The following is a 19,803-nucleotide window of genomic DNA, read 5'->3' on the forward strand; positions in this document are numbered from 1 at the left end:
GATGTTGTGTACTCGCAACGTAGAACTCTGTGCAGTTCTCGCTTTAACAGCTTTAACATTATTTAATTTTGACAGAAACCAAATCAACATGATAAAAATGATAAACTTGTAGTTGAAACATGCTATTTCTGTGGATTCATTCAGTGTTCTGCTCTAGCACGTAATGTAATATTGCATGACACCTCTTGTATTTGTTGTGTAAACTGATAGAAACATACTCTTCCAGTCTCTTATGGGATGGAAAAAAAGTTTAATTGAGGCAATTCATGATGACATAGTTCAATCATGACATGAAACAAGTTTGTGGTCATAATGAGCTTTTTATTTAAAAGCACATGTATTAGGGCTAAATACATTTAGCAGAAAAAAAATCAACATAGCTATTTCTTTTGTACAAAAATGAGACAATAAAAAAATACTAATATTGAATTTAATACATTGTGTGTGTATTTCTTGTGAATGTGTATTAAAAACATAACTAAACAATCTGCAATATTTTTCAGTAATCTAGATACAAAAATCTGTCAATCGATGCTTTTAAAGCAGCACTTTGTAAAGAACACAGGTCTGTAATCATAGTGGGTATATCTAAACAGGAACAATATCTTACAGAGTTCATTTTAGTGATCTATACATTATTTATATATTTATAAAAAAATAAGAGAGTGAAACGGCTTGGAGAATTGTTAGGACGGACTATACGATGAGAAAAGAATAGATGTGCAACATGGCGGAGTGTGTTGTTGGAAGAGAACTGAGTCGTCTGTGAATCCTAAGAGCTGGATTTCTGGTTCTGTACAACTGTTAGTGATCACATACGGTTAAAGACACATTTTAGCAGAAAATACACAAAACAAACATTAGATCCACAGTTTTTCGTAAGTTCACCTGACTGGGGAAACTCCCCCTGGCCCTGACCTCTGACGTGCACATGCACACACACACACACACACACACACACACACACACACACACACACACACACACACACGCACACAACACCAGGAGGGGATCCATCTTCACAGGGAATAGCTGTCATACATATGCCCTCGCATTCACACACATGCATCACACACACACACACACACACACACACACATATACATGCACAATGTGCACGATTATACAGAACAGAAACACAAAGATCACATTAAGAGACAAATACATGCTTCCAATGAGTTGATTGGGCGGGTGAGAGCCCCTCCCTGCCAGCGGAAAGAGCCCAAATCATCCCAAAATAATGTGCCAGCTTGGCTGTCAAACAATACCTTCCTTCCAAGGAGACAGACCACACCCCTTCACTCTGCACACCAATAGGGACAGTGCATGGATAGGCCACGCCCCCACATCGGAGGAACATTCTCATGCGCTCCATTAGGGCGGTCAAGATCATTAAATTTTAGCTGACGATCAATTGTCATACAAATAATTGCGAGAAACAATTTAATTGTCTTCTTTTGTTCATTCTATGCCACTATAATACCATAAGCTTACAGCAATGTAACAAACAATGTCTGCCTATTGCAGAAAAGCCATTAATTAACATTGAAGTTTGGGACATTCAGGTAGACAGTTAATTTCCCTCAACCCAACTGATGGAAACGAACCTAATTCACATTCTATCTGCTGTAACATTTCTAATAATGTCTTAAAATTCCTCTTAAATTTGGATGGAAACGTGATTGTGGAATGTGACCATTTCTCGAAACGATCACAATGTGCTCCAATAATTTCGATTATGTCATAATTATGTTGGCTCTAGCGGCCGTAGATGTCATATTATCTGACCCCAGGCCGCGTTGTGGGATCATTTATCCACCTGGAGGCAGGTAGCAAAAAGGGAAACTAGTTTAACTCCATAATCTCCAGTTTATCAAAAAAAATAAATAAATAGATTTCTAGAGGGAAGAGAAGGTGAAATAATCCTTGGACATGTTAGACAGTCTAATCAGCTGGTACAGGGTGAAAGGCCAGCACTAGTTTATGTCATGATGTTCGCTATAGACTGTTTTCCCCCACAGTGGGCGTGGCCTCCACTATGTGGCGCGTCATGCACGTGTCCCTCTCCCCCTTCCCACCGAGCAAACCAATCAGACGGCTCCGACACCAGGAAGCGGCATGGCACAGCCGAGCCCTCTTTCACTGGCACCGGAAAACCCATCCCCGCTCCTTTCACTGAAAACACTAATACCCCAAATACCCCGACCCTCTCGCTAACTCTAAAGAAAGGCAGCATTTTGGAATAACATCTGTTTGTGACTCTTAACAAAGTCCTCAGTTATTGATGAATTAAGATTCGAATTGGGAATTTGCTATTGTATTCTAAATACTCGTAACTGAGCAGTACATTGCAAGTAATGGCACTGATCTCATTTTGGACTAATATGATTACTAGTGATGCACTACTCAGAATGAAACACAGCATGGTGTGTGTCAAGTGCTGGTTTGTCAAGCGATGTGAACAGATGCTATCCCAAAGTGTTACCCAAAAATGCAACATCCCGGGTTAAGGCTGCGCTGACGGCCGCTGTAAAAGGCTTGATGTGCTGAGTGGATCACAGGGTTTAATACTGAAGCGTCGTTCCCCAGCGCTAGAGCCCTTTTCTGCCATGAAAGCTGAACAGGTGACCTGAGGTAACGGTTCATGCGTAAAGCAATTGTTTATCCGGAGCTCTGGTTGGCTGCTGGAGACGCCTGCTCCAAACGTCGAACTCCAAGCCGGTTCGGGTCGAGGTCCAGTTCCAAACATTTGTAAGGTGGCCGATTTGGAACCACACCTTTGGTATTACAACTTCACAGATCGCATTTGAAGAGCGACAGGGTGACATTTTCTTTTGTGAAAATTTCAGGATTAATGGATCAGGAAGCAACATTTTCAGGCCCACACTTAGAAAATGTTAAAAATGCTCGGAACCAGATCAGCCTCCGTGCTTTGGTTGCGGAGTCTGCTGGGACTCTGCTTCCCTCCCCTAAAGCGATCCGTTCCTCGGTTCTACGTTCTCCCTCGTGGACGACAGCATCATCAAGCGGTTTTACAGGCAGACTTCTCAGGCAGCGAGTGGTGATAATTGGACATTGTGACTTAAAAATAGTGCTATAAGTTTATCGTTTTATCCTCTATACTGTTAATATATCTATGCTGCGAGCTATATTGCAGTAATATCGTTCCCATACATAAAGGAAGTTGTTTTTCCATGGCGTTTCAAGGCCACAGAGACGAGAGAGGAAGCAACACTGGAAATCCTTCGCTCTCCTAGAGGGAGAAAAGGGACTTTGTCTAATTTGTTATTCCTTCATCCATTAAATCATTCATTCTTAGCTTTTTTTTTTTTTCCTTGACAACAGTTTTCCCCCCTTCATCGGGCGACAAAGCTTTCGCATTTGGAGTGACGGTTTAACTTCATGGCGAACTTCCAAGCCATCAGCTCTGCCCGGCGGCTCGTCATACTCACTCGATTCCTTCCTTTCATTTATTTTTTAGCTTCCGATTCTTGTTCTGGTTAGGTTCAAAACAAACGGGCTCAAATGTCAATAGTAGTTAACATAATAGTAAATAATAAGTCTGAATAGTGGGAGTGGACTCTGTTGTGCAAATCTCAAAGCGACACTCCTGTCCGCGTGCAGTGCGCTCCAGCGCCCCCCGAAAGGGCACTGCACGGGGGGAGGAGGGTGCCAGCGGTTGAGAAGCAGCCACAGTCTCTCGTCGCTACATTCTACTGTCTGATGGGAGGCGAGCAGCGCTGCGGTCGGCTCCTCAGTCTGTCCTTCACACCATGTTGTGGTGGTTGTTTCTGTCAATGATGTCAGAGGAGGGCAGCAGCTCCTTCTTGATGGGTGTGGCCGGGGGCGTGGCCTGCTGCATCTTCGGCTTGAACAGGTCGGACACGTAAAAGACCTGAGGAGAGAGGAGAAGACTTGGGTCAATATAGGGCCCTGATTCTCAACCTTTATCATATCAAGGGCCCTGGATTTGAATTGCATGAGGCCATGGACCCTATTTGCTTTGAGAGTCTGGTCTCTGAGATCCAATCTGAGGAGGATTAGTATCTGATTTAGTCTCTTTAGTGGGGAGTCTATACTCTAAACCATGATCCAAAGAGTCGTTGTTGGACGTTCTCTAAATATGCACCTAAAATGATAAGACGATAAATTGCTTTGACAATCATTGTCCTTTGGAACAATGTTTATCCATTCTCTGTTGTACAGATGTATTTGTTTATGCATGGTGATGTGTATGGCAGAACTTTAGATAGGTACGTCTCCTCATTCTAAGATGAAGGACTCTGGGCTTTTTACCGACAAACTAACTGCCTGGGAGCGTCCCCCAGCACACCAACTTCTCTTAAGGTTTATGTACATGTTGAGCTTTAAATGGAAATTAATTCGTTCCAAAGTACAGACTGCGGTTACAAAAGACAGGAACGAGGAAGACATGAGAAAAATAAAGTAAGACGAAACTACCAAGACAGATAGCGATAGGATTACAGTGGTGATGTTAGAAAAATACCAATAAGTAAAAGCATGTGTGTGGCAGTGTGAAACTCAATATAAGGTATCACTGAATAAAAAATATAAAACATAAAAAAAATAAAAAAAATGGCATCACACCCTCTTGGCCTGATGGGCCTCCTCATCGTCCCTTGCCACGGTGTATCCATGGTGTAAACAGTGAGTGAAGTAACCACAGGACCCAAAGATCCAAGATCAAACTCAGTGAGCCTAAGCCAACAGCTAGAATAATCATCATCACTCGCGGCCCAACGGGACACCCAATCCCTTCCTGAGGTCCTGATGACATCACACGCAGAGGGGAAACTGGAGGAGGGAGGATGAGAGGAGAAGCGCCACCCCAAACGAAACACTCAACCAGTGTTTCCTCCTACGTACTGTCACTCAACTGCGGGGTTGCTCGTGCAAGCATGGGCGCACACACACACACACACACACGCACACACACACACACACACACACACACACACACACACACATACACACGCGCACACGCACGCACACACGCACGCACACCCACACACACACACACACACACACACAAACACGCACAGCCACCAAACACACAACACACACAAGTGCACTGGGACGGTGCCTGTGTTTCCTGCTTTTGCGACCCACAGTCCCAAAACACACTGGGAGTCCACTGTGGGAGGTTTTTGTGTTACACTAGAACTTCACTGGCCCAATTATGTCATCCAGAGTCACTCACGGTGTGTGTGTGTGTGTGTGTGTGTGTGTGTGTGTGTGTGTGTGTGTGTGTGTGTGTGTGTGTGTGTGTGTGTGTGTGTGTGTGTGTGTGTGTTTGTGGCGGTACACAAGGTCTTTTATTTTGTTACATCCTGTCATTTCTGACCTTTAGTGACCTTTCCTGATGACCTTTGACTGACAGAAGACACACACACACACACACACACACACACACACACACACACACACACACACACACACACACACACACATACACACAAACACACACACAGCGGCAGATTAAACTCCAGAACACAAAGCTTTTTCATTGTACTGTGTCTGGAGTAGGTGTGTGTGTGTGTGTGTGTGTGTGTGTGTGTGTGTGTGTGTGTGTGTGTGTGTGTGTGTGTGTGTGTGTGTGTGGTTGTGTGTATGTGTATACACAAATACACACACACAACACAGCCACATATTGTACATATACAAAAACACACGAATAGAGACAAGCACATCACACACACACACACACACACACACACACACACACACACACACACAGAGGGTCCTGGCCCATTGTGTTGTGTATGGCTGAGTCAGCAGACTGTGTGTGTGTGTGTGTGTGTGTGTGTGTGTGTGTGTGTGTGTGTGTGTGTGTGTGTGTGTGTGTGTGTGTGTGTGTGTGTGTGCTCTTTAATGCTGCTCTATTGGAAACAAACCAACAAAACCTTTAAAAGCAGAGTTCCTCTCAACCCCCACACTGAGGGTCGGGGATGTGTGTGCGTGTCTGTGTACTTATTTGTGAATATGTACGTGTGTGTGTGTGTGTGTGTGTGTGTGTGTGTGTGTGTGTGTGTGTGTGTGTGTGTGTGTGTGTGTGTGTGTGTGTGTGTAAATGAGTGTGTATGTGTGTTTTGTGTCCTTAACCGCTCGTAAAGCTTTAGGTCTGATACATTGAAGCGCTGACTCACACAGGAAGTGCAGCAGGAAGTAGGAACATCTGACAAACCGACACATTAAAAGTTAAGCCCCTGAACATCAGAGAATTAAATTGTGAACACATTTGCACCCTTGTATTTTCCAAGAAAGCAGCTGCGTGCGACAGAGAGACCAGTTTTCTGCGGTAAATATATTTTTAGAGTAAAAACAGAATGTGCACCCAAAGTTAGAATCTCTCAACTTGTCCGGACTAACTTGGTTCACAACTGACTTAGTGTCCTGTTTCCAGCCCCCCAAATTATTGGGTTTGCATCGCTTGGTGACTTAGGTAACTGGACTGACCCAGATATCCCAGCATGCATCTGGACATGACGCTACAAAGGAGGGAAGCCCAGACTGATGCTGCGTGACAAAGTCATACTAGCATACTAGTTAGTAGTGGTAGTACTGGTAGTAGTGGTCAAAAATATCGACGTTTCTATCCATATCGATTCAGAACGTTTGAAACAGTTGCAATACTCATTTTCCCCACTACCTATATACCGGTAACAGCGGCATTCTCACTCGCTCTTCTTTCCGACAGTTATTTGACACACACACCGCTGCAGTGCCCACATAGCCCTGCCTCCTCTCACTCACTGCCAATGAGGGCTGCGCAGCAGAGAGACGACATGATCAAGTGGCGACTCTTACTCTTAAAGGGACTTAAAGGGCTTTTCTTCCTATTTATGATTTTATTTTATTTTTTTATCAATAGGGATTATTAAGACACAAATGAATATCATTCCATATTCAAGTGATAGGTATAATTTAATTACTATTAACTTTTATTATGTTTAAAAAAAATTAAGTTCAAGTTCAACTTTTGAATTAAACAAGGTCCAGCATATTAAATGATTAAACATCTTCTCTTCTGAGGACAACTGACACGCACCAGAGTAAGTTCTATAAAATAAAAAAACCCAATAACATCACTGTCAGAATTTATAAACATTCCAGAGATGTCAATATATACAAACTTCCTGAATTTAATTACTGGTGACAATAACCATAAGCAATTACATAATACAAGTAACATGGATTTATTGTGGATGTGTTTTGAACTGCTTTCATTCTTTTTCTTCATCCTCTACAAATGAAGTCAGATAAAACACTTACCTCTGTTTATTTATCTATGGGTTTATAAAATATATTATTATTGTGAAGACGGTTTTGATGATTTACAAAGTGCCATAAAAGAATTTTGTTCCCCAAAATAGATTAATATTGACGAAAATAATCAATTAACCATCAAATAACTAATAATAATAATTTTCGTTCTTGGGCTCTCTTTTTTGAGCGCCAACTACACAACTACTTAACCTTATGTTCGTATCGGATTTGAGTATTGGAGACTCTTTACGAGTACTTGAGCACAGTACCGGGCTGTAAATTTGACCGGCACAGAATCGGAAAATATATCTGATGGGCCGGTCACCAATGATTCACACGCCGGTCACCACTCTATTACCAATGATTTATATGTTAACATTACCGTAACATTCTTGTGATTACCCCACCCACCACTTCCCATTTTACCCCAGCAATGCAGTGTCGGTGGATGATAAAGTACCGCTGCGCTCAGTGCGCTACGTATCAGTGGATGTTGAGTGAGAGGGGAGGGAGGGGTTACAGAACCACAAGTCAAAGCATCTGGTCCAATCCGAGGGATGTTGTTTAAATACCCAATAAATGCACAGTATTGTTTTGTATTGATTGATTGATTGATGGTTTCCATAATTAATTTACAATAATATATACTGAATACCTGAATACCAGAGCCTGTCGTTGTGACAATGTGCTGAAAGGAATGGAGCGGCTACATGGCGAATTACATTTCACTGCATATATGTATGGAAGTATGTATATGTATGTGACAAATAAAAATCTTGAATCTTGAATCTTGAAGTATTAGGTCTGCGAAGACATTTATGCCGCGTATTAAAGTAGGCTGGACCATGCAGTATTAAACACACGTAGTATGTAGCGCATAGTACGCCAGTTTGGATGCAGGGACTTCATGCTACATGCATACTCCTGCATTGGGTCAATGGTTTACATGTCTTAAATGGTACAACAGGGGGTGCACACATACCAAAAAAGTTTGAGACTACAGTTGTAGATAATACCTCAACCTCCCTATCTGGTTTCTATCAGGGAAAAAAGTGTTTCATGGGGGAAGTGAAAAGGAAAGTCGGGTTCTCGTTTTACTACAAGACCCCGACTCTGACAATGAACTCTGTAAACAAACAGCTCTCTCTCTCTCCCTCTCCCTCTATCAATCTCTCTATCTCTCTCTCCAGCTGCTTCCTGTTTGACTCAGTGTCTCTTGACCTTTATGGGATCACGCTGTGGAAAGTAGGTCATAGCGTCTGACAGGAAGTGTCAGGTGTGGGCTTCCTGTTTTATATCTGGGAAAGAAAAGAAGCAGAGGTGGCAAGTAACTGAGTATGTCTACTGTAGGACTGTACTTAAGTCGATTTTCCAGGTACCTGTTACATATGAGATAAGGAATTTGTTTATTAGTTTAATTATTAATGGAATTAGGGTTGACTCTTCCCTTGAATCGCGGAATGAGAGGAAACCATGAAGCTGACCAAAACTTAAATATTAACCCTGTAGAGGATGCATTGTGAATGGAATGTCGAGTTGTATTGAATAGCTATGCTGTGCTATCACACTGTGTGTGATAGAAACAAAAAGTGTGTGTGACTCCTGGCTCCTCTCCATCCAGCGATCTGATTGAGAGGCCAAACTTCTCAGTGAGTTTCGACTCAGAGTGGAGGATCAGACGATCGTAAAACCAAAACCGACTGTCCAATCGGCGGGGTTGGACTGTGTGCGTGTGTGTGTGTGTGTGTGTGTGTGTGTGTGTGTGTGTGTGTGTGTGTGTGTGTGTGTGTGTGTGTGTGTGTGTGTGTGTGTGTGTGTGTGTGAGTGTGTGTTTGGTGAACGAGTTAATGACCTGACACAGACACACAAGACACAGACTAGGCTTTCCTCTGCTGTCACTTTCCTCTCTTCCTCCACCCCTTGCCTCCTTCTCTCTCTCTCACTCCGTGTGCCAAATGCGAGGTCAAGCATATAAAATTGAGCATTTTTCTAAATGCTTTTGATTTTCTCTTCCACGTCACAGTCAATGGCATCCAGGAGAGACGCCCAGTTGGAGAAGCTGGTCCTGTCTGGAAGCACCCTACGTTCGCATTTGAGTTTAACGCGTTTTAACCATAGACGGTGATCTCACCTGTTGGTTACTAAAGAGACTATTTGAAGTTTTGAGTATGGGTTTACATTTGCCACCATCTTGGCAGGAACCAGAGCCAGAACAAGAGGAGCCAGAGCTTTATAGATTTGGGCAGCGGCACAGAGTCTTGGTGTGCTGGGGGTGGGGCGGTGAAACCATCAGACGGTTGTGAGAGGGATGAGACACGCCTTCCTTGCTTGAACACAAACGATGGACCTGCCAATCAAGGTAACCACACCCCCTGATATATACATCTTTGAAGGGGACCTATTATTCTCCTTTTTACACAAGTTAATAAAGGTATCTGAGGTCCCCAAAACATGTCTTTGAAGTTGTTTTGCTGAAAATACCACTCAGATTATGCACTAGAGCCATTCTATCATGCCTTTATAACCCTCTGATTCCAAAACGGGTAGTTTAAGTGGGAGGAGCCACCCTCCCAAGGCCCCGAGTTTTTTGAGCCAATGGGGTTTGAGCACAAGTTATGGGTTCTGTGAGCCAATGGCGTTTGAGCATGGATTCCGTATTCCGTATACGTTGTATTTACTCTGTAACTTTCACATATTTCACCTTATCAGTCCACCAAAATCTGTTTGCAATCCAGTTGCTGAATAATATTAGATCTACAAGGCCCAATTTAAAAGCTTGTTCTGACTTTCGTTGCCCTGCTTCAAGCTTGTGGGAGACAAGGACACCACAATAAAATAAAATAAAAAAAAAGGAGCAGATGACCATATAAAGAAAGCTGTGACGACCTGACGTCAACTCAAATTCAAACTCAAATTTAAGAGATTAATTGCTTGTGCAGAGAGTAGAAAAAACCTTTGAAAACAGAGCGTTCAGAGCGACCAGAAGCCTCAGTGTTTTACTCACAGAGATTACTTTGTCATTAATTTACCTCATTATTTGACACTTTGGCCACGTCTAATATGAACATCCGACATTGTTACATTATACTGTATATATATGACAGAAAATAAGGAAAAGCATAACATTGGCCCGCTTTAAGCCTGAATGTCTTTTTTTATGGAAGAAAGTAAGAGAGGATTTATTCAAATAACCTAGATAAAAGATCCAGAGGTCTTTGGCGTTTGTATTCCTAGCAAGTTTCTTATTCTATTGACTTCCATTAAGTTTAAGGTTTTTGGACACAAGCCAAACTTTGAGGCACTTCCGCATTGGCTTCAAGACCCGGCCATCATGGCTGCCGCTCGGGGGATATGATGATATCCATTGTTCATCCAGACAGTGGTTCTGCCCTTTCTCTTTTTTTTTTTGTTAATCAAAAGAGGAAGAGTGTTATATGTATGATTGTATGATTACATGGAGGGTCGGGAAACAAACTCCCAACAGTTTTTAAAGATTGGTATGTGTTTTTTGTGTTTGTTTGTGATCACATTGAACCACCACACTGGACACGTTCCACCTCCTACAGAGTTTATTTTTGCTCCAGTTGGTGTTTGATTGAACTACTGCTAATTCCTGCTCAGGGAAGTCTGGATTTTAGCTCATGAAACACCACAACAAGCATAACACTCTGTGTGTGTGTGTGTGTGTGTGTGTGTGTGTGTGTGTGTGTGTGTGTGTGTGTGTGTGTGTGTGTGTGTGTGTGTGTGTGTGTGTGTGTGTGTGTGTGTGTGTGTGTGCGCGCGCGCGTTCGTGCTTGTGTGCATGCGCGTGCACATGCATTTTCGCTGTGCCAAGGTCTGCCTGCGGCGCCAGGACTGGGGCCTCTCTCAGTTTAATGAACCTCACGATTTCCACGTTCATGCTTTGGATCATGAAGAAAGGTAAGGTGTGTGTGTGTGTGTGTGTGTGTGTGTGTGTGTGTGTGTGTGTGTGTGTGTGTGTGTCTGTGTGTGTGTGTCTGTGTGTGTGTGTGTGCATGTGTGTGGGTGGGTGCATGTGTGCGTGACTTTCCGTTCTTTTTCCCCGAGACAGCAGAGTCTAGCTGGGCTGATAGAGGCTGAGACGCCAAATAAAAAACCCAGAATAATTAACAACCTCATTCCTATTTCAAAGGCTTATCCTCTCTCTTTCTGCCCCCCCATCTCGTTCTCTCTCTCTCTCTCTCTCTCTCTCTTGCTCTCTCTCTCTCTCACTCAAGCCTCTTTCCCTCTCTGTTCCAGCCTCACCTAAATTAAATTTTCCTTGGCACCGCCGGGCTTAGTGTAATGACGATGGCTACAGAAATGCGGCCATTGCCAGGACAATATGTCACCAATAAAGTCAAGAAGTGTGTTGAGTAGGGGCTGACACACACACACACACACACACACACGTACGTAAATGCAGCTACACACACACACACACACACACACACACACACACACACACACACACACACGCACGCACACACACACACACACACACTTGGGCCAGGCTCCAGGAAATATGTTCTTCATTACAGGGAATCAGATTTGCCTCACTTCACTGCCTGGCTGCACTTTTTGATTTCATAGCAGAAGGGGGGGGGGTGAATAAATGACAGAAAGAGAGAATGAAAGGATGAAGGACTTCAAAAGAGAGCGGGAATGATAGAAAAACTGAATTGAAATATTTGTCCAAACTTTGATTCTAAGTCTTTCCATTGTTGTTCATCATCTCTTCATCATCGTGTGTGTGTGTGTATGTGTGTGTGTGTGTGTGTGTGTGTGTGTGTGTGTGTGTGTGTGTGTGTGTTTGTACAGTGTGTGGTAACATGCTTTATGATTCCATACATGTTTATGTGTGGGCATATATAATATTATATTCAATTACATTACGTTATATTATATTATACTATATTATAATACATTACGTTATATTATATGATATTATGTTATATTACATATTATACAGTGTGCACTCACTATGCTGTAGGCAACGAGCGCGCCCTGAGCGAACCCGGCCAGCACATCGGTCGGGTGGTGCTTGTGGTCGGAGACGCGCGACAGGCCGGTGTAGAACGCCATCATCAGCAGCGTGAACTGCAGCAGTGGCCGCAGCAGGCGAGCGCCCCGCCACGTGAACCTGGACTGCAGGTAGAACTGGAGAGAGAGGGAGGAAGAGAAAGGTCCATTTTTAGCATCACCCCAACACCCACCTTTCAAGTATTTCCATTATTCACATTCATTGAATTTTACAATTCAGTTTCATAATTAAAATTAACTTTTGTTTCACACCAGGCCGTGGAAAGTCCCTGAACCGTTGTTCCAAACAAAACGGAAATGTGGTGAGCCATAAATATAATGCACATCATAAGTCCAGTCAGTCAATGTTTCCAAGTCGCATTTCAGGCCAAAAGACATTATAGAAGCTTGTAGCCAAGCAATTAAAAGAAATCCAATAAATAAAACGTGCCGGGTGACTCAACGCAGGATAAAACAAGGTATTGGTTAATCACAATGTCCAAAATACGTCTGGGACTGAGAACATTAAAAAACTCATTCACTCAAACAGTAAAAAAATGAAACTTAATTTTTTAACACTTGAACCTAGAATCGGATTAAAAGTCATTATTGGAGAATGCTCTAAATCAGTTCTGTTCGTTATAGTAAAAAAAATGTGTTGAATTCAGACTTCATGATGCGACGAGAATTCATAATTGAATTAATTCTGCTGGTTAAAAGGGTTTCAATATCATACCACTAACAACCAGGTCTAATTTCCTGCAGTGATTCCCATGGTGCACTGCACCTGTAAGTTACTGTATGCCGACCTGCACCAGTAGCCGGTGTGTGTGTGTGTGTGTGTGTGTGTGTGTGTGTGTGTGTGTGTGTGTGTGTGTGTGTGTGTAATTACTGTCAAGTAGTGTTACACTGAATCAAAGACGGCAGGTTGGCAAAGGCCACAGTGCACGCAAACTCACAGACACACACACACACACACACGCACACATACACACACACACACACAAACCACAGGGCTGAGGCCTGGACACTGATTCTAGTGGTCTATGCTGCCCAGCTGCACAAACAACACAACCACAGAGAGAAAACATGCACGCACACACACATGCACAGACACACACACACACACACACACACACGCACACATGCACACATGCACACACGCGCGCACATACACACACACACACACACACACAGGTATGCAAATTGAATTAAAGACGGCAGGTTGGCAAGGGCCACAGTGCACACACACACACACACACACACACACACACACACACACACACACACATACACACACAGGTATGCAAATTTGAATACAGTGTTGGGATCAAGGCACTTTTTGAGCGATAATGAGTTTACGGAAGACGTTGTTCACAGGTGGTTCCTTTTCCCTAAAATTAATCTTGTGGAATAATACAGAATACTGTAGAATAGTCCATTTAACAGGCAACTCTGAGTCACAAGACAGAATTGTGGGTCATTTTGAGATCAGTGCACAACTTAAACAGGAAGTGGAACCTCCAAGGTCATTTTCAGAAATACTCACACACACACACACACACACACACACACACACACACACACACACACACACACACACACACACACACACACACACACACACACACACACACACACGGTGTGGTATGGTGAACTCAGTGCAGGTTTCTCAGACTTCCTGTGGTTCAGTCTGGACTTCCTGTCTTTCGTTGGTGGGGTGGTGGTGGGGGGTAGAGTCAGCCAAGGTCTCCCTACAACCGGCTAGCCTAGCGACGCTGACCACCAGCCTCCATCCACCACTACATCTACAACCTGAAAACCTCTTGTCTCAGATTTAGGTCAAATTTGTCTTAAAAAGGTCTTAAAAACGATTAAATGTAACTCTCTGGTACCTGCATACACCCTCGATGAACAGCAGAAATCAGAATGCCGTAAAAGAGGATGGATACCTTGTCATCAACACAAAATGATCTGTCTGTTTGACAACGATTCCAATAAAAAAAGTACCCAAACGACGGCCAATGACACACTGACACCAAATAAAAGCTTCTACGTTCACCGGCAAAAGGATGTAGAGCGGGTCGTCTAGCAAGCGGAAGGTTGCCGGTTCGATCCCCGGCTCCTCCTGGTAGCGTGCTGATGTGTCCTTGAGCAAGACACTTAACCCCCTAACTGCTCCCCAGGCGCCTCTACATGGCAGCCAGCTGCTCCTAGATACGTCAGTTACTAGGGTCTGTAAATGCAGAGAAATTACAAATTTCCCTGTTGTGGGACTAATGAAGGTATAAAAAAATAAAAAAGATATCCCACTTAAGCTTTAAAACAAACACGCTTGCAGGGCGAGCTTTTGGTGAAGGGTTCGACTTCCCCTCCGACGCTGTCGTATTGTTCTGCCCCTGGCGGAAGGACGGGAAGCGATCCCTCCCATCCCTCCACCCCTCGTCCTGCAGGGAGGTTTCCTCTACAGGGTGTTTCCAGGTACCAGGTTCGGCCTCGGACACTTCACTGATGAAAAGCTTCTCACCGACATCCTGGAAACGCCCCACCATGTCCTCCACCCTCCTGGACCTTTGATTTGTACAACGAGGCTTTGCCCAAACAAAGGTGTTCCAGGCGGTGCAGGAGTCATCAAGTGTTGATCTGACTGCAGAGGCGTGGCGAGAAAACCCAAAACGACTCAGTGGAGACACACACACACACACACACACACACACACACACACACACACACACACACACACACACACACACACACACACACACTGATAGGAAAATGAGGGCGTTCTAATCGTCACAGGCTCTGACCAGCTCACTAATATTCTTACTAATATTCTACTTCCATCATGCGACAATATTTCAGAGTTTATGATTATAGGTCCTTAAACTGTCTTAAACTGTCTTTAAATTCTGTTTTACAAATATTAGACTATAAGTAGTCATTAAATAGTCTGATATTTGCATTAACGATTTGTAAAAAAAAACATTATTTTTATTTATCCATATATTTATTGCTGTCAAAATCGATCATGTTCTTCAACATTTCGGATGTTGTAAAACCCAAAACCGAAGACTGAACTGAATAACTGAGAGATGATTTGTCTATAAATCAGTATTTAATTTATTTTAAATTTGTTTTAAAAAGTTAACAAATGTAACTCTCTGATGCCTGCAGACAGCCTGGATTATTGGCATACTTGCATGCTTTATTTTTTGTATTTTATCTAAACTCAGGGAAGATTAATTTGATAGGAAACCACCTATCAATATAGGATAGGAGTGAAATTTAAGAAACGGTCATATCATATAAGGTGATATGATGACCACGCAGATATTTCTGATTTATTTCGCTCAGCGTCTAAAATGTCCAAACCGTTCCAGTAAAGTGAGCAGCGTGAAGCTTTAAATTCCAGACCAGATCTAGTCTCATATTCTCTGAGCAAGACAGAACCCTGAAAATAAACCAAAGATCTCGTTGATAAACCGAGTGGTCTAGAATTGTGTGTATAAGATCATTTAGCTGGCTTTGAAAAAGATATGCGTTATACAGCACGTGATGAATATTTACAATATTACTGTATATGTATCATCTTGTGAGGAAAAAAAATCTTTAAAGGTGCAGTGTGTAGAATTTATGTTACTAACTTGGAATATAATATTCATAAGTATGTTTTAATTATTGTATAATGCCAAGAAAATAAGAATCATTGTGTTGGCGTTACCTTAAATTAGCTGTTTTTATCTACACGGGGAGCGGGTACGCTTCCAGGCTGCCATGTTGTACCGCCATGGGGAGGGGTATTCAGTTTGATGTGATCTGCAACCTCACCGCTACATGCGATACCATGCGTGGGACAGCATTATTCATTTTTTATTTTGTTCTTGCTCACTGTAAAAAAAACGAATAAAATGAGAATTTAAATAAGAAATATATAAAAAATCTAGAGAAGAAGTAAGATAGGTATGTTGTGTGTTACTGGCTGCTCCGTGCGTTCCCGTCTCCTCCCCCCTCACCCCGTGTCTGCTCTCACTGGCTGTAGCTCGTTGCGTCACTCCCGACTTGATCCCGACACGACCACATATTGAAGGTGCAGGATATGTCGCCGGCGTCTGCGAGCCACTGGCAAGCGCCCGGCGAGCGCTCGGCGAGCAGTCGGATCACGATGTGAGCAGTTCACTATTTGCCTCCAGTCTTTGAGGCTTTGCTCGACGATCTCCAAAAACCCGTCGGCGAGTGGAAAATCAGCCCAGAATCACAAAGTCTGAACTCGGCATTATGTGAAATCAGTCGCTTCATAAAGGCAACTGCAGACTTGTTCCACTTGGAAAGAGGAAATCTCAAGACACCTTTATTTATTTTGCAAATAAAATTATTCGTGGACTGCTTTATAAGACGGTATTACCTCTAACAACATTTTATTGGTTAAGAAATCTTGATTCAAGTTTATTTTCTTTTCTAATTCGTCATTGTTCTTCTTTTCAGACATTGGTGTTCTTAACTCCATCATATTTTATATTATATACTGTATGCATATTATGAATCCATATTTCACTGACATATCCTTCTGCTCTGCGTGTCATCGCCCTGTCTGGGGAAACAAACAAACAATAAAAACAACAGAAGGATCGCGGCGGATTCCCATGACAGAGAAGCAGAGGGGAGACACTGAGTCTGGTGGTTTGAGGAGGAATTTGACTCTTTCTTAACCAGAAGCCCCCTCCCCTCCTCTTCTTCCTCTCTCTCCCTCTCCCGCTCTCGTTCTCTGACTCAAAGAGTGTCAAAATGAGAGGAAACACAACAAAGTGTTAAGGAATGAAGACCCCCCCCCCCGCCCTCACACCACGACGTGAGACAATTGGCCGCTGTATCTGTCATAGTTCAGAGGGAAGGCAGTGCTTGCTGTCTTCTAATGCAGGGACCAGTGCCTTGCACAAGGGGCATCGGCAGAAGTCCATATCTTCTAGAGTGGGAGGAAACCCATGTAATGAAACGTGGGGAGACCAGGCAAACTTCACACAGAAACTCGGCCTCCAGTCGAGTTCCAGCCCAGAACCTTCTAGCTGTGAAGGGGCCCTCACATAGACACGGAGTGCCCTGCGCTCGCCGCTTGGCTGAGCGGAGCGCAGGTGCAGAGCTCGGCCCTTCACATAGGACCAGAGGTAGAAAATCAGGGTTCAGAAAGTAAAACTCCACTCCAGGACTTTGAGCTAAACATGTGGATTTGGCAAATTAGTCTCAACCGAGAGGTCCAACTAATGGATCAGTGCAGGACTGGAGCCAAAACAGGACTTTTACTTTCTGGACCTGGAATAGTCCGCCTCTGCAGAGGACAGGGCTGTAAGGAATCTGTAAGGAAGGTTGTCAAGCTCTGGGAACAACGCTAAAACCAGTTTCTGCTCAATATTGCACAGACACTTCCTGTCTGCTTCACCTCTTGTTTCTATTGGCCCAGCAGGGATCACGTTACTCAATCGATTCGAACATTCGCAGAGGAGTAGTAGCGTGGCGCGTCCAATACACAACAATGGAGTTTAGAGCGCAGTGCATCCTATGTGAAGGGCCCTTAACCCTGCAAAGGCCTGAGTGTAATATTACAGCATCCACTTTCAGCTCTCTTTTAGAGACATTACATTCTCAATGTGTCCAATTGTTTATACTCGCAATCTTATTGGATGGATAATATGTTAATAGATCTGGGAATTTGGGCATGCTTGGGTCCATTTTGGCCAGCTTGGCCACTGAGCTCATCTCTCTCATATAGGGATAAGGCAGGCGCTCTAACCACTGAGCCACCGTGCCACCAAGGGGAGCAAATTCACGGAATGATGGTGGCCATGCACAGGGCAGATTTTACTGATCTGGAGCAGTTAGTGCAGATAGTGACGTAGTTTACTAAAACCTGAGTTATTATGGGGTCGAACCGGTGTGTTCATGTGCAAACACCAGTCAACTGAGACTGGCGGCGGACGTCGAGATTATGTATTTTTCAAAAGACACGTTTATGTCATGTCTGAAGAAGGCAGTTAAGTACACCCCAAAGAAACCCATTTCCTTGTAAAGCCCTCAAGAAAGTGTTCACTTCAGCTTCCAAGACAAGATGGAACTGCGCCAATCTGAAATGCTATCAGCGTGCCATGTGGGGGCGGCCACATTGTTTTGGTGCCAACCACCAACGCCACATCAGTGACGCCGTCAGCGCTCCAGACAAGCTCAGCGGGAAACAAATCGCTCAAATAATCAAAGCCGAACAATTAGCAGCGACGGGGGAGGGGGGGTTAAACTGGGACTTTCAGTGCAGCAAGAAACCAGATGGATGGAAAGCATCCACATACACTGCAAATTCCCAAATTACATTCAGCGCTGGTGTCAAGTGATGCTTCCAACACTTAATGGTTGACTCCGTATTATTCAATACTATCATTTACCATCTTTTAACGGTATAATATTGGTATTATATCGCACTAAAGTTAAGATACTTTCATATCGTAGTTCATAATTTTGTCGTCTGAAATGAACGATTATGAGAACATGTGACCTTCACTGTGATCGGAAATATTTGAAGAACTTTCATTTGAAACTTGCTTTAATAATAAATAATAAAGTTGTGAGCTGGAAAGGAAGTTTCAACTTTCTCTCGCTGGCTTCATTATAAGATCAGGAAACTTAAAGGTACACTTATGCTGACAGTTCTACTTATACTAAATAATTATTGGACACTTACTGGACAGTATTTTGTCCAATTTAACATGAAATAAACAATTCTGACTCTGAGGGAGTCTTGAAATGGGGTAAAAATAGAAAGAAAAAAAACACCTGCTTGAGTTAATTGCAGTGGATCTGGAGGAGGGATGTTCTGTAGGTGTGTAGATACAGTACCAGGGCTGAGCTGACTGGATTTAAAAGACTGTACACACATTCTTCCTAAGATCTGGCTGTTTATTCCTTCCTTCCTTGGTTTTACACTTGTTATTCACTCCATCTCTCACTCCTCCGTCGAACCAGAGGTTACAGAGAGGCTGGAGAATACCCAGAATGCACCAAACCACATGTAGGAGTGTAGGTGTGTTGCAGCTACTCACAGCCAGGTAGAGCATGGTGTACATGGAGAAGGAGGCGTGTCCAGAGAAGAAGGATTTCCTAAGATGACAAAACACATTTTATCTGACCATTTTTTATTTTAATCAGGAGGATAGTGATAAATGCACACACACACACACACACACACACACACACACACACACACACACACACACACACACACACACACACACACACACACACACACACACACACACACACACACACACACACACACACACACACACACACCTGGCCTCCTGTACTTTGCTCTCCACCCCCCTGCACGTGTACTCTGTGATATATCCCAGCGAGCAGTTGATGGCAGAGAAGTCAGGTTTGCAGACGTCCAGGAAGTGAGGCCGCATGCGACCCACCGACACCTTGGCGATGTCAGTAAACGACTGACTGACGGCA

At 43.4% G+C, this 19,803-nt stretch overlaps 1 protein-coding gene across 2 annotated transcripts in view; it reads right to left on the reverse strand.

Moving 5' to 3' along the window:
• Positions 1 to 306: 306 nt before the first annotated feature.
• plpp3 (phospholipid phosphatase 3) overlaps positions 307 to 19,803 on the reverse strand; it is a 45,999-nt gene continuing 26,502 nt past the window's right edge. For both annotated transcript variants that reach the window (XM_080012486.1, XM_080012487.1), the window contains exons 4-7: positions 19,639 to 19,803; positions 19,389 to 19,446; positions 12,271 to 12,447; positions 307 to 3,895 (exon numbers count right to left, since the gene is read on the reverse strand). The exon at positions 19,639 to 19,803 is cut by the window's right edge and continues 23 nt beyond it. In XM_080012486.1, coding sequence (XP_079868612.1) covers positions 3,767 to 3,895; positions 12,271 to 12,447; positions 19,389 to 19,446; positions 19,639 to 19,803 — 529 coding nt within the window. In that variant the 3' untranslated portion in view covers positions 307 to 3,766. The remainder of the gene's footprint in view (positions 3,896 to 12,270; positions 12,448 to 19,388; positions 19,447 to 19,638) is intronic.

Source organism: Zeus faber, assembly GCF_960531495.2.
Source record: "Zeus faber genome assembly, chromosome: 1".
Taxonomy (NCBI): Eukaryota; Metazoa; Chordata; class Actinopteri; order Zeiformes; family Zeidae; genus Zeus; species Zeus faber.